The sequence below is a fragment of the Prosopis cineraria genome, unplaced genomic scaffold (genome assembly GCF_029017545.1).
Source record: "Prosopis cineraria cultivar Desert tree isolate PC_DT_omini unplaced genomic scaffold, ASM2901754v1 PC1, whole genome shotgun sequence".
Lineage (NCBI taxonomy): Eukaryota > Viridiplantae > Streptophyta > Magnoliopsida > Fabales > Fabaceae > Prosopis > Prosopis cineraria.
Genome location: NW_026555332.1, coordinates 34,951,530 through 34,967,339, shown reverse-complemented (window position 1 = coordinate 34,967,339; position 15,810 = coordinate 34,951,530). Strand labels below are relative to the sequence as shown.

At 32.8% G+C, this 15,810-nt stretch overlaps 1 protein-coding gene across 9 annotated transcripts; it reads right to left on the bottom strand.

Moving 5' to 3' along the window:
* Positions 1-433: 433 nt before the first annotated feature.
* Positions 434-15,338, bottom strand: LOC129311792 (CDT1-like protein b). 9 transcript variants are annotated; one of them, XR_008593395.1, is made up of 4 exons: positions 14,820-15,338; positions 2,985-8,446; positions 1,581-1,629; positions 434-1,338 (listed from the first exon to the last, which is right to left on the bottom strand). XR_008593395.1 is itself a non-coding variant. In XM_054954261.1 (4 exons), exons 1-4 carry the CDS (start codon positions 3,165-3,167, stop codon positions 661-663), a joined length of 390 nt encoding a protein of 129 aa, XP_054810236.1. In that variant the 5' UTR covers positions 3,168-7,769; the 3' UTR covers positions 434-660. The 9 variants fall into 9 exon arrangements, 1 of the variants encoding a protein (XP_054810236.1); XR_008593400.1 differs by having other exon boundaries at positions 434-1,629; positions 2,985-3,709; positions 4,040-8,446; XR_008593396.1 differs by having other exon boundaries at positions 434-1,629; positions 2,985-4,606; positions 4,922-8,446.
* Positions 15,339-15,810: the final 472 nt, after the last annotated feature.

Here is a 15,810-nt window from a genome sequence, read left to right as displayed (position 1 = left end):
TAAGTATTAATAGTTACATTAGAGAATAATGCTTATGTAATGGTAGATTATAGGATAAAAAATTATCCTGAAATGTAAAGCTATTGTGTACAATCGACTAAAAAATTTATAAACAGAAATTTGAGGGGGGGGGGGGGAGATAAAAATTGAACCAGTTAAATTTTTTCCCAAAGTTTTTAGCTGGTTAATGACCAGTTCTGCAAAATTTTCAATCATTTCTGGCACCGATTCAGCAAGTTTTGCTAAGGTCTGGCTTAGACAATGAATATTATGATATAGTAAAAATGGCGAAAGTATATAATTCAATACGAAAACTGATTGTTTTATAGGCAAATGCCTGAATGGCTTCTAATATTTCATTCTCTCGTTCGCCTAATACCAAATGGTCTGTTATTGAACAAGTTACAAATGATAACTTGCAGCAAAGGTGATGTGATTTGACAAATTGCATGGGTTTTCCTTTTGGCCAATATAAAATTACATCGGTTGAGTATTCTCACTTGTGCTTTCAAATTCTCTAGCACTCCTCATGACCTCTTTTCACCTAAATAATAATAATTCATCATAAGTTGCAACACTTAGCAGAAGTCCATGACTGCGACAATTTTGCATTTTGCATGAGACCATGAGCCATGCCATGCCAATAGAAGCCCTCACTCACTAGGCCTTGATGCTATTGCTAGATAGCCTTGATCGAACAGACTCCAAATCTGACATTTCATTAATACTGCAAAATCCTCAAGAGTCAGGACACTGTCTAGAAGTGTAATTTTTCAAAATAATAATAATAATAATCATCATCATCATCATGTGCTAAAGCTAAAGTATTGGATGGGTCCAAAACAGCTACTCTGATCCATGTACAAGTGTGTAGACCAAGTAGTCCATCTTGTGTGGCATGGCATCCCGTAGAAATTTGAATTATCAAAAATTTGGGAAGGTTCTCATTTCCCTATTATTTTTCTTATGAACGCCTTCATTTTCAGTTTATTACAACTTAAAACAGAAGAACTTCGATTCAGGATGTTACAGCAAATCTAATGAAATTCACCCCCCATGTCCTGTCACTACTATCGAACAATAATTTGTATGCATGAGAATAAACAAAAACAACACCCATTTTATGCAATCAAAACTGAATTTCATAGATAAAAAAATTCACAAAGTTAAGAAACATAATAATTTGGCATCTGATAATGATTTAGTCCACCCGGCTTCCATGTTTGGTAGATGCAAATTAGACCCACCAGCACATGATACCTCCACTAGGGCCTAACTTCCTGTAGATCCAATCTGGCACTACCTTTCCAAGAAAATTAATCTGTTCTTCAGCTTCTCCTGTAGAGAAGACCATGTTAGTCACTTATAGTTAAGACACTGAAACGCAATTAGAAACTACTTGTTTTACAGTCACATTCAATACATATTCATCTCAACAAAATCTAAACTATTCATTATTATCTTGTGCAGGAGCTCCTCTTTTGTGATTGGAGAGCATTTGATAGAACAAAATATAGAATATATCACATCAACAAGGCTATGCAACGATGAAGGAATCTGCTGCCAGGTTGTTGAACCACCTTGAGTCTGATTTGCATTTTCATTGGAACAGCCAAGGCACTCTGCCACCTGTAATGAGAATCCAGATCCGATATAACTAAGGTCCTAAATCCAGATGACAAGAATATGAGATAGCACATGATTTCACAAATAACTCATAAAAGAGATGCAACATTCACCAGGAAACTAAAAGGAAAAAAAAATTGATCAAATATTGGCCAACTAGTACATCAAGAATTTTCAGCAGATTGATACCATGCTTCCTCATTGCCAATTCATCAAAGTTAATTCTAAACTCTCACTACATTAGTCAAACTCCAAGATGTACCCATACTAAAGATGAATATAATAGAGATGCATGTATCTTTTAGTAATTAGTTTAAAAGGTTGCCTGGGGAGTTTTTTTTTTTTTTTTTTGGTGGGGGGGGGTTGGGTTTCCTCCCCCAAATTAAAACGTTGTTGAGTTTGGACATGCAAAATCCAGCAATTTATAAAGATGACTTCAGTTATAGTTGTTAGCACAGGCACACAGAATACTTTTTGCTCTGTTTAATACATGGTAAATTTTACCATTACGGTGGCAAAAAATGAGAACAAAAAGACAAATGTATAAAGAAAGAACTAAAACAAAGGGCAGTTAATAAAACCCTTGTTGACAAATGTATAAAGAAAGAACTAAAACAAAGGGCAGTTAATAAAACCCTTGTTGTCAATATAGAATAAAAAGGAGCCAACAATCACATGTGATAGCATCATCTCTACTCTCTACTATGAAGAACTGTTTTCCTTTTCCACGAGCCCTTTTGATATTGAGAATTTCCCCCAGAAAAGGCCATTATTCAATTTGAATATCAATATCAATCAATATATAAAATAAAATTTTTATCAAGCCACACTATTCATAAGTCATGAACAATGCACCTCATTCTTCAAATTTCATAAAATGCATGGGAAAATGCGTCTAATTTATAGAATAATATAAAAAATAATTCCATTTTTATAAAAGAAAATGTCAAAAAAAAAAAAACTATATTATGCAACTGCTCCATTTTCTAAATATTTTTAGAGCCCCAAAAAAAAAAAAAAGTCTGTGTCTTTTTGACGCTAGCAAGTTTAGTGTGTGCCTCTCTCTTGTTATAATACAAGGATGTTCGAATCAAACAATACTCAACTATATATTTTATTCTTTATATTCAATGACCAAGGTAGAATGGGCTTAAGATGAACCAAGATCAAGATCCAAAATACTAGCATCAAGAAACACCACGAAAAAGGAATATATGCCCGTTCAATAACACCTAAAAAGTAAAGTCTTCCAAAAACAATAAAAAAAGTTTTATTTACAAGTTTTCTTTTGTATATAAAAATGCAAGCATACCGTGCATCGAAGAATTCAAGAATAGAAGCATGACCAAAAGGCATACCTTATTGGATAGAACAACAGAATTAGAAACATTAAAATCCTCGGTGCATCCTTGACTAGCTTCAGGGATGTTATCACAAGCATCTCCACTTGATTCTAATTTGTCAGCATCATAATCACCTTCTTGAGAAAAAAGAACTCTTTTTACTTGCTTATTGCATGAAATTGAATTCTGGGCGATCATAATCTTAAGTTTAACATCAGAATTGGGCACCAATCTTCTAGATGTTGACTAAGCAGGTATCTGTGATTAAGATATCTGTGGATGAGGCAATCTTGAGATAAGGGCTTTCATAGCTACCATAAGTAACAGACTATGGAGAGCAAATCAGACGTGCTGGTGTATTAACAATGCTTGATTGGAATCCCATAGAACACGATTCATTCTGTTGTCCCTTTTCCATATCCTGATTACTAGTGCTGTCAGATTTCAAACATGAAGTAGTACATTTTTTCTGCCCTTCACAGTCACCTTCGCCACCTCCATTATCCATGCAATCAGACAAATGATGTGATTGAGAAATTTGACTTGCTACAACATTATTTTCTATCTCTGCCACAACATTATTCTTTGAGAAATGCTTTTAAAAGGATATGGCTAACATTCCTGTAGCTGTTGATTTTGATCAGAAGTTGTTGATGAGAGTACTGTTGAAGGATCTACAGGCAAATCTTCATAAATCAAGCTATGAGTTCGTTGTTGGGAAGGTTCTGGTAGTGTAGCTTCTGGAATATCAATATTCTCATTCACAAAAGAAGTAAAGAAAAATATCAAAAAATATTGATTCACTTATTTTGAATCATAAACATAGCAGATGGAAATCACACCCAAAACAATAGAGAAAGATAACATACGTACCAGAAGAGCTATTATAGTTTTGGTAAAACAGAAGGAACATAACTCTCTAGGTTTATATTTAAAATTTACGCTCCATTTGGTTAAAATATAGTAAAGACTTCCCTTAATCCCTTTTCCTTTCACAAACTATTGCTAAGGTTGTCATAATAGCTTTAGAAACAAATACAATAAAATAAAACACAATATTGGAGTAATACATCTGGATGCGTATTGAAGAACTCAAGTTGCTTTGAACTAAAAAGTTGCTGGAGAGCCACGTAAGTATCTTCACTCGAGTGTCCTAGTACAGCCTCATATACCAATGTAACCTTCAAATCAGACTTCATACACAAGCTTCTGTTGTCGTGTACTAATACCTTCCCTATATGCATGGATTCAGGAAGTATATACTTTATCTGCGCAAGATCTGTGTACGAGAATTTTTTGCAAAGGGAAAATAGCAGTGGAACACAATTCCATCCAACGAAAGTGAGAAATTCAAGAAAGGATAAAACCCAAACATTTCAACGGATCCATTAGTTATCTCAGGGACATTGATAAATAAAACAAAGCAGAAGATTTTTTTTTTTTTTTACCAGAAAAAGCAGAAGATAAATAAAACTAAAATAGCAGCAAAAGTTTCAGTTACCTTTTAGCGAGAACTTCACCTTGGGAACAAATATTTTGGAAGGTAGTAGATTTTTCACACACACGAAGCAGCCTCAATGAACAACTCATATAGTCAAATAAGTCTGCTAGAGCCTCGTAATATTGATTGACTTGAACTGCGATTTAATAAATAACTAACCATGTAACTTATTTAACTCCCATTAACCCTAATGAACAGTACTAGCTAATCTCATCAGCTTAAACTATATTATTTAACATTAAAATTAACCTTAAACCTCTCATTAATAATATTTAATGCTGCCAACCACTCAAACTAGAGGTAAGAAACATAAGCAACTCTTATTAGACTTAATTGAAGTCATTAGAGTGGCAAAAAATTGGTCCTAGGTTTGGACAACATCTCCTTCTACAGGAGACATGAAGGAAATAAAACGTAAAGTAGAGGGAGAAGACATGAAGAAGAAGCTTACCCAAGAGATTAGCACCTTTGAACAAGCTCAAAGCAGCCTCCAATATAAACCCTAGCAGAGCCCCTGTGCCTTCCTCTAGGATTTCCCTCAAAGGAGGGTAGGAGAGAGGAGGAGAATGATATTTGGGAAAAATTGTACCTTTGGCTCTCTATGTTTTTTTTTTTTTTTAAAAAAGGAATGGACATTTATTTTAATTTAACGGTAGGATAATTGCCTCAAGTTTAATTATTTAGAGTTCAAATAAGAGTTTAGGTTTCAAATTGCCTCTAAACTTATAGTGCAAGGTCTAAATTACATATTAACCCAATTAAAAAAATTTTAAATTAATTATTACAGGTTTGATGACAATTCAATCATAACATGCCATAGTAGAAGCTCTTCACTTAAGCAAGTGGGGAAGATATTTTCTGTTATTAGCATAATCTTCTCTTTATACTTACCCAAAAAAAAAAAAAGATAATCATTAAAGGTATAAGCATATGGAAGCTAATTCTGTAGTTTCGGCTGGCCTTAAGCACGGAAATTGAAAACTGAATCCTGATGGAAAATTAAGTTGAACATTTAATTAGGACAAATTTCAATTATAAAATTGGATGGTTCAAATTTGAGATTATTTTTCCCACCAATAGCTAAGTTTAATATTATTTTAGATGGATAAATTGGCTCACTAGTCGAGAAAAATATTGTACCCTGAAAATATGGACCAAATTTTTTAAAATTTCAAAATATAGCCGGTTCATATTAATATATAAAAAGTTTATTATTGAAAATTTAAAAATTTACCATGGGTTTATCATTGATATACAATGGTATATCATTGACAAATATAATAAAATGATCATAATGCAAAATATAATAAATGGTAGGTTGTTAGTGTGGTTTGGTCCAATAATATAAGCTATATCTGCAAAAACCCCTATTTAGTCATATATTTTTGATAGTTTTATCTTGATAGACTCATAATCTAAACTCTAAAATAAAGATAATATTCTAACCGATTTTCTTTTTAAAAAAGATAATATTCTGAAACTCTATTAAAAATAAATTTATTATTTTAAAAATGTAAAATAAAATTTTAAACCCAAACTATCCAAATCAAATTTTGACAATCGAGTTTTCATTGCATCAACATTGAGCTCCATTGAAATTCTAACCTATATGGTGAGGGTTTTTAACTCTGTGACTTGTCATTTCACAAACTACATGGGTTTTTCTTTAGGCCAACAAAAATTACAAGGGTGGAGTTTTGACAATCGAGTTTTCATTGTTTAGATTTAAAAGAAAAAATATTATACTTTGACATGTGAGTGTGGCCATGATCTAATCCACTCAGCTTAGACAGTTGCTAGATGCAAATCAAGAGACTCATATCTCCACTAGGGCCCAAGTTCTTGTTGGTCCAATGGTCATACTTGTAACACTATGATGAACTATTAGGAACTAATTGTGTTAGGGTCACACGAAGTACATATATACTTGTCTCAACAAAATCCTGACTATTCATTGTTACCTTGTGTAGAGGCTCTTCCTATTGTGATTGAAGAGCACTTGACAGAACCATAAACAGGACATATCACATCATCTAGGCTAAGCAATAGACAAGATCACTGTTGCTATCAACGTTGTGAAACCCAAACCAAATGTTGAATCGAAAAGAGTAACGGGTCATGGTTCTCATGGTTCAACTGGTTTGACCGCGGTGATATAAAAATTAAATAAAAACAATATTTATATACACATATATATAAATAAAACATTTATTTGTCAAAAAAAATAATATATCAAGCAACACCACAAATGCACATTGCATAATATGTTCTAATTGCCCAAACAACAACACCACAAATCCAAAATACATAAAAATGTCAACAAACTAACATATCATTGCAAAGTTAACAAATCCATAACATCAGTTTTAATTCTCATATCTAGATCAAATTCTCCACAATAAAATTGCTGCAGATTGACATGCATGTGTGGGAAGGGAGACTACAAAGAATTCCAGTCAGCATTTCGTGCAGGATTGTACTTAATCAACAATCAACAAATACTTTAAAGCAAGGGAAGATAAAGCAAACAAGAATGCATAGATAAATGGCTGAACGAATAGTGCATATAGACTGCTTTCTTTTTGTTGTCCATAACTGTCCATTATATACATCAGTACATCACAACTATGTTTGCCAAAGTGAATAGGCGTGGATTCAAAAATAGAAACTAATTAATCTATGTGGCTGCAATTTTATTTATTCATCGATTTCTAAGCTCAAGCTTCCTGAATTCAGAATTTAGGAGAGCAGAGTCAAATACATAGAAAATTGAAGCCTGGAGAAAATTGGATTTAAGACTTTACCCTCGGTGATATTTTGGAGATTTTTAGAGCAGAGCACGACTCACGGTGAAAAAGGCTGAGTGAGCACTGAACCGAGCAAATCTCGACAGCGAGCTGGAGCTAGGTGGAGCTGGAGGCAACTCGACTGGAGGCAAAGGCAGAGGAACAAGCTCGCGATCTCGACGGCGACGCGAAGCTCTAGACTCTGGAGCTGGGTGGAGCTGGAGGGCAAGCAACTCGACTGGATGCAGAGACACGACCTCACGATCTCGACAGCGACGTGAAGCTTTGGACTCTGGAGCTGTCTTCCCTTCCCGCCTGCGACGCGAAATGCTGGAGCTGGGGCACCAGAATCAGACAGAGTTCAAGCGAGACTGGAGGAGAGAATCAAGGATTGAGAGTTGAGGGAGATGAGAATGGCGAGAGGCGAGAGGCGAGAGTGGGGGAGGTGAATCCGCGACGGTGAGAGACATAAGCGTGACTCTCAGACCACGAGGTGAGACCGTGAGCGTGAAGGCGTGAAGTGAAAAATGAAAGCCCCATTTTTCCTATTTTAAGTTTGATCGGGATTAAACCGCTTTAAGTTTCAGGTTAAATTCGATTCTTTTAAAATTCTCTTAAAATTTGACGGTTCAATTCGAATCAATCCAATTCAGTTATCAAATTGATTTAATTAATTAGATTAAGTCATTTTATTTAGTGGGTGGTGGCCAAGCTGGTCAGACCGTTTGATCCGGTCTGAATTTCATATCACTAGTTGCCATGTTGCTCATTTTAATTTTCATGAGAACAGTCAAGGAGCTCTACCACAAACAACTCATAAAAGAGATGGAATATGCAAAGCAAAATCTAAAAAACAAACAAAAAAGAAAATAACAGCATGGATTAACATGAAGAGAACAATTGCATGAATAAACATGACAAAAAAAAAAAGGACAGGAATATTTTCATTTTCAACAAACTATTCTGCCAATGTTGACCATTTATGTTTTAAGTATGGCACTTCTTTCCCTCAACTCGTGTCTCTGACCTTTCAGTGTCTTCTCTCTTTATCTCTTGGTAATTAACGTTCTTCGTCAACGAAGGAATTGACTGAGCTTCTTTCTCCTTCAAAGAAAGCCAACTCCTTGAGAAGATCTCCAATATTCAAACTTTTGAAGTGAGAAAGCATCTACATTGGGTCTTTTTCCATCCTATCAAATGTAGATTTCTATTCATCTATCGTTTTACAGTACATAAATATAATTTTGATTATACATTTTTTGCTACGGATTGTCCAAAAACTATAATAATATTAGATTTAGTGACAAATATGTAAATAATTTGAAAAATATAGCCTTTATAGTGACAGACTTAAAAACAAACTATCTCAATGAATGTTTGTGTAAAACATTAGATGAAATTAAATAAATAAATCAATTAAAATATATCATTAATTTAATTCTTAATTGTGTCTCATTCACTCACATTACATTGATTGAAATCAGATACATTTATGGTGACAGGCCTATGGGGAGCTTGTTGCCAGAAATAAAATATCTAAAACTTCATATATTAAATGTTATTTAATTATTAATTAAATTAAAATATTAATTACATTTTTGATTGTGTTTATTACTTATATTTGAAATCAAACACATTTATGGCGAACAAGCTTGTTGGGTGTCTATCGTCATAAATGTGTTTGATTTAATTAATTGAGAGACGTTAAATGAAATTTAACAAAGGAAATTTTACAAATATAGTTTATATTATAATACCAAACTAATAAAATAATTTAATTTTTATTATACCTTGTATTATAGTTGATTTATTATATTTGTCAATGATATTCCCTTCATTTTTATATATAAAAAAAATGTATTACATAGTTTAAAAAAATTAGTTAATTATAATGATTATGTCTGAAAATAAAAAAATAAACTAAAATATCCTATATTAATCAATATAAATATGTATTAATTATTTCTTATTAATGTAAATTATGAGAGGTAATTTAGAAAATGTGTGATAAATGTTTATTGAAATAAGTAATTTTTCTTATATAAAAAAAAGTAAAAAGTGATAGTTTTTCTTACAAACAGAAACGGAGGGAGTATACCATTGTATATCAATGATAATCCTCTTATAAATTTTCAATAAAAAATTATTTGTATATCATTAATAAATATTTTATATATCAATGATAAATTTCTTGCATATCAATGTAAACTAGCCACAGTCTCAAATTTTTAAAAGTTTAGTTCATATGTTATTGGGCACAAAATTTTTTTGGGACAATGGGCCAATTTATCCTTTAATAAATTTATTAATTAATTAGAAACAATAAATGAATTTCAATAAATTAATTAAATTAACTAAAAAAAATAAATTGTTAATTATATTTTCAATTATGTCTAATTTCAGACATATTAATTCAGACACATTAAAAGAAATTTAAATATTAAGTTAAGTTAAATTAAATTATTAATTAATTTTATTTTAATACATTTATATTTATATGTTTTAATTAATTACTTATTTATGGAGACAAGTTCTGCATTGACCTGTCGCCATAACTCTTAACTAATATATTTTTAATTAAAAACTCTGTTGAGGGTTTAATTATTTAAAAAAGTCCAAAAATAACGAAAAGTTAAAATACAAATTTATTAAATAAATTTTAATCAATTTTAATTAAATATGTTTAAATTTAGACATAATTAAAAATTAATTGACAAGTTAGAGTCATCAAAAGAGGTAGCATCATCATTGGGGAAAAAAAAGAGGTAGCATAATCACTCTAGAATCAGTAATTTGGGCGAGCCGAGCTCAATTCGGGATGGACTTATTCGGATTGGGCTTAAAACATCCTACCCCTTCTAAAAAAGCTCATATAGCCAAGCTCAACCCTAAAGCCTTCAGGCTTCAGGCTTCAAGCTTATTGGGGCCGGCCTGAATACCTGAAACTTTTTAAAAATATTTTTTATTTTTTAAATCAATTTTAATTTTTAAATAATTCTATTAAACATAAAATATTATTTTAACTTTAAAAGAATAAAATAAAAAATAACTTATCAACTTTATACTTAAGTAGTTTTGTTATTGTTTTATTGTATTATATGTAATTTATTCATGAATGTTTTATCATAGTCATATATAAATGTTTTATATATTTTAATTAAATTATATTATTTTAATTATAATTAAATTGATCTCAATTCAATCACGGTTAGATTACTAATTTTAAATTATTGTCTCAATTAATTCAAAATTTTTAATAACTTTTGGGTGAATTATACTTTTTATTTTTATGAATATAAAAAAATAGCCATCATTATATTATATAAAGAAAAATAAAATATTATTTTTTTGAAATCATTTTTCTTTAACTTTTTATATTGCTTAACCCTTACATGTAAGGGGTTTTTGCTCTAGTTTATTTTTAATTTTTAATTAAGTCTAGCATGGACAATAACCAAGTAATTATTCAAGAATATTATTCTATTTATTATGTTTATCTAGTAGTAAAGTTAGAAATTCGTACATGTCTGAATTTTATTTTCAAACTTATTTTTAATTTTAATTTTATTTTAAAATTCATTATCTTATTTTATAAAAAAATATAAAATTAATTTTTTATACTCAAATGATGTATAAGACTCAAAAAATTTTTTAAAAAAATTGGGTCTTAAAATATAAAAATCAATATTAAAATATATTTTAAATATTATTTTGAAATATTTTATTAATTAAAAATAATAAAAATATGAAAATATAACTATTTTTTAATTTATTTTAAAAAATAACTATAATAATACACTCAAATATATAGTATTTTGATATAAAATGATATAAAACTTTAAAAATTAATTAATAATTATTATATTTTATATATTTTTAAAAAATTTATTTTTTTATTCAAGTATTTAGGCCAAGCCTGAATCAGATCAGGTTTGGCCAGAATTTTCTCAAGCCTATTCAAGAGGCCTGAATATTAAAAAACTAATTTTTTTCGAACTTAATCCTAAATCTTTTGAGTGAGTTCAGATTGACCCATCTAATTTGGCTTAAATTAGTAACTCTAAATCACTCCTCTTTTTTTTTTTTTTTGATAAAAGTGGGGGCAAAGCCCAAGTAAATAAAATTAGACTAAGTCAGGGGATTTAAATCCCATACAATCCTTTAAGAGCAAGTCCCTTAGAAACAAAGGAACTGAATCAAATAGAGATGAGTTAGAAATTTCAGCTTTTGCTAAAGAATCTGCCACCATATTTTGTTCACGCGGGACAAAATTGACCACTACATTCCAGCTAAACTTGAGTAGATTCTTGATTTCCAAAAGGACTAAGCTTCCTCTAGCCTGGGGTTTTGGATAATCATTAATTGATTCCACCAAAGTTTTTGAGTCAGATTCAACTATGATGTTTTTAAATCCCATATCCCAAGCTAATTGAAGACTTTTCATAACCGCCCATTCCTCTGCTTCAAACGGGTTGCACTGACCAAGGATCTCTGAAAAACCCGCAATCCAAACACCATTGTAGTGTCTGAGCACTCCCCCACAGCCAGCTTTTTTGGAGGTTAGGTTGACAGCACCATCAGTATTGAATTTCACCTACACTTGTGGGGGGTTCCATTTGATAGATAACCTGGCAATCTCATGATCCTTGGAAATAGCATCCTCACTCATGACAAAATATTTCCAGTTCTGGAGGATATTTGCTATAGGATCAGCAGGCTTTTGAAATCCTTCCTGAAAGGTAAAGCAATTTCGCCACTTCCACAGATTCCAAATTGTTACACCCCAAATAAGGTTCCAACTAGGGGAGACTCTAGAGAAAGAACCCTTAAGATTGTGTTCAAACCAGTTTTTCAAATCCAAATTGAAAAAAGCAGCATGATTTACACTAGGTAACAAATTGCACCAGATCTGACGTGTATAACAACAGTCCCTAACAATATGCATAACATCTTCCTCTTCTATGAGACACCAAGAACATAAAGGGGAGCAACCTGCCCAAGAGTTTCGCTACTTATTTGTAGGGATTCTATTATGATAAGACATCCAAATGAAGAAGCAAATTCTCTCAGCCCCTTTCCATTTCCAAATTAATTTGAAATTAGGATCAAACAAAATTGGAGGGGGTTTTTCAATCATAAAATAGGCACTTTTCAGAGTGAAAGATCCATTAAAGGTGCCATTCCATAGCATAATATCACAGCTAGCAGCATGATAAGGAGGCATTATAGAGATGAGTATAGAAATAACCTGATTACTCATAATGAGGGATAAAGAAGAGAAGTCCCAAGTTCCAAAGCGAGTCCACTGTACAACTTTGGAGTTAGTTTCCTCGGTAGAAAGTGGTCTAATAACCAGATCCTTAATTTTTTTATCTAAAAATAGCCACAGATCCTCAAAGAAATTAATGGATTCCCCATTTCTAAGTTGCCATCTAGTTCCCTCTTCCACTAGATTTTTTTGTTGACAAATGAACTTCTACAGAGCTGAATCTCCTTGAGCACTATTTAATAAATTCTCCTCAAATCTGAGCATATATTTATTTAGCAACAATTCAGCCCAAAGATCTTTATTACTAGTAACAAGCTTCCAAGCAAGCTTTGCCCCACAAGCTTCGTTGACTGAAGAAAGTTTTTTGAAGCCTAGGCCACCATAAACTTTAGGGAGGGTGATTTTGCCCCAGCTGATTGCGTGAAAACCCTTTGAAGAAGAGCTTCCCTAAATAAATTTTTTCTGAATTTTCTCAATCCCATTACAAACAGAAACAGGCACTTTTGCCACTTGCATAGGATATAAGGGAATAGCACTTAAGACAAATTTAGCTAGAATTACCTTCCCTGCCATAGAGAGACAGTTAGTTTTCCATCCTGCTAATTTCGACTTCACCCTATCCACAATATAATTAATTTTATTTCTTGGTCGTCTATCCTCCACGAAAGGAAAACCAAGATATTTGCCTATCTTAGCTAAAATTTTCATGCCTGCTATTCTCTTAATAATACCTTTCATTTCAGCACTTACATTTTTAGAGAAAAAGAGAGAGGACTTTGAAAAATGCACTTTTTCTCCTGAAGCAAAACAAAAATTCTTTAAACACTTCATCATTACTAAGGCTTGTTTTTATGAAGCCTCACTAAAGAGAAGTAAATCATCTACGAACATTAAGTGCGCGATCAAAGGACCCTGTTTGGTAACATGAATTGGCTTCCACTGACCAGAATCGACAGCATCATTTATAAGGTGGGAAAGCCTATCCATGCACATTACAAATAAGAAGGGAGACAAGGGGTCTCCTTGCCTAAGGCCTCTCTGGGGAGAAAAGAACTCAGATTGGTTCCCATTCCATAGAACATTATAAGAGACTGTTGAGATACAATTCATTATTAATGATATAAAATCTGAACTCATGCCAGCTTCAATCAAAACTTGTTTAAGAAATTCCCACCTTATGCGACCATATGCCTTTTCAATATCAATCTTCATAGCGAAAAAACCAGGCTTTCTCCTTGTTTTTTTCATAATGTGCATGATTTCCTGCCTTATGATTATATTGTCTTGAATCTGTCTTCCCAGAACAAAACTAGCTTGAAAGGGGGATATGATTGAATCCAAACAGACTTTCAACCGTTGATTGATGATTTTTGCAATACACTTATAGTGGACCGTGCACAGGGAGATTGGTCTAAAGTGGCTCACCAAAAAAGGATTGTCTTTTTTAGGAATTAGTGAGATTAAAGTCTTGTTAGCCTCTTCTACAGACTTAGTACCTTGGAAAAATTCTGTGATAAATCTACAAAGCGATTCCCCTATAATTTCCCAATTAGATCTAAAGAAAATTGGAGGAAAACCATCAAATCCTGGAGCTTTATAGGGACCCATGGAGAACACTTCCTTTCCGATTTCGTCTTTGGAAGGGATAGTAGTCAAACTCTCAACAACAGTTAGGTTGATAGCAGGGAAAGACGATTTAGTAGACAACAACGTCATGTCAGTGTCTTCAGCACTATACTAATTCTTAAAAATTGAGAGACAAGCAGATGAAGTTCTTGGTCACCTTCAATCAAATTTCCTTCCTCATTTTTTAGAGATAAAACTCTGTTCCTCTTTCTTCTCAAAGTTGTTTTCATGTGGTAATATTTGGTATTCCTATCTCCGCTATTTATCCATTCTGTTCTAGTCTTTTGAAACCACTTTGTTTCTTCCCATATCAAAATTTCTTCCAACTCCGACTGGAGGGAGGTTTCCAGATTGTGTAAGAATTTAGAGTAAGGATAAGCATGAGATCTTTGGATACCATTAAGTCTTGCTAAAATCAGTTTTTTCTTAGCCTCAACCATACCAAAAACTTCCTTGTTCCAAATTTGCACAGAGCCACGAAAGATATTCAAATTATCCTCAAAGTGATTTCTAGCAATCCAAGTGTCTTTGAGGAAATTTAAAAACTTCTCGTGAGACATCCATATGGCTTCAAATCGAAAAGGCTTTAAATTTTTCTTCAAATCAGATGCACTATTAAGCAGAATAGATAAAGGATTATGGTCTGAAAAGGATATTCAGGGTATTACCTTAACAGAGCAATTTGGAAAGGATGATAAGAAGGCGGTGTTAGCTATCGCTCGATCTAATCTCCCAAGAAGACGACCACAACCAGGAAGTCGAAGTCCTTTCCATGTGAATTTGGATCCTTCGAAGCCCAAATCAATAAGCTTGCATTCATTTATTCTAGCGTTGAACCAGTCGATGTGAGGCTTATTTCCAAACTTGCCTCCAATCCTCTCCGATGAATATGCTATATCATTAAAATCTCCATAGACAATCCAAAGTTCAAAATTTTTTTTTAAGAGTTCCAATAATTTGTTCCAGAGAATTTCCCCAAACCCAGAATGGGAGAGAGCATACCCAGCTATGATAAAGAATGATGGCGCTCCATTAAGGCAGCAGCGGAGATGAAAAAATTGCCTATCTTCTTCCAAGATCTGAATATGGCTTTTTTCAGTGTTCCAGGCCACCATTATTCCACCTGAACGACCAACACTGGGTATAATTTAACTCTGTCAAAACCTAATGAGAAAATGCAGTGCAAGCATGCTTCATCATTGCATCTGGTGTCAGATAAGACTAGTACGCTGGGCTTGGTTCCTGAAAGTATAGTTCTTAAATTCCTAAGAAGTCCAGGTCCACAAGACCCCCTAGAATTCCAATAAAATAGTTTATTAATCATAGAAATAGGGAATAGACATAAGGCCCTAGAGAGGATTATGGTCCAGATGACAAGTGGGTCTCTGGCACAAAGGAGTCCAGAGACATCTCGCTAGAGCTCGTCATTTAGCTATGAGGCCCAATTTGATCTCCTGGGTCCAGTTTTGCTTTGTGGTTCTCTCATGAATCATAAGGCTTGGGACAAATAGCCATATCATCGAGAGTTTGTTGCACGTAAGTCCTATATTTATGGCCTTGATCGAACCATTGTCATTCTCCTCCTAGGTCAGCATCAAAATTTCATTATTTCTAGTGTGTTATCCCACTATTTCCCTTGTTCTCTTTTCTACCCATTTA

Coding starts and splice junctions, on each gene's coding strand:
- LOC129311792 (XM_054954261.1), bottom strand. CDS start 3,167: ATGATCGCCCAGAATTCAATTTCATGCAATAAGCAAGTAAAAAGAGTT. Junction 1,630..2,984: donor CTGTTGTTCTATCCAATAAG/GTATGCCTTTTG, acceptor TTCTCATTACAG/GTGGCAGAGTGCCTTGGCTG. Junction 728..1,247: donor AGTGGAGGTATCATGTGCTG/GTGGGTCTAATT, acceptor AGGATTTTGCAG/TATTAATGAAATGTCAGATT.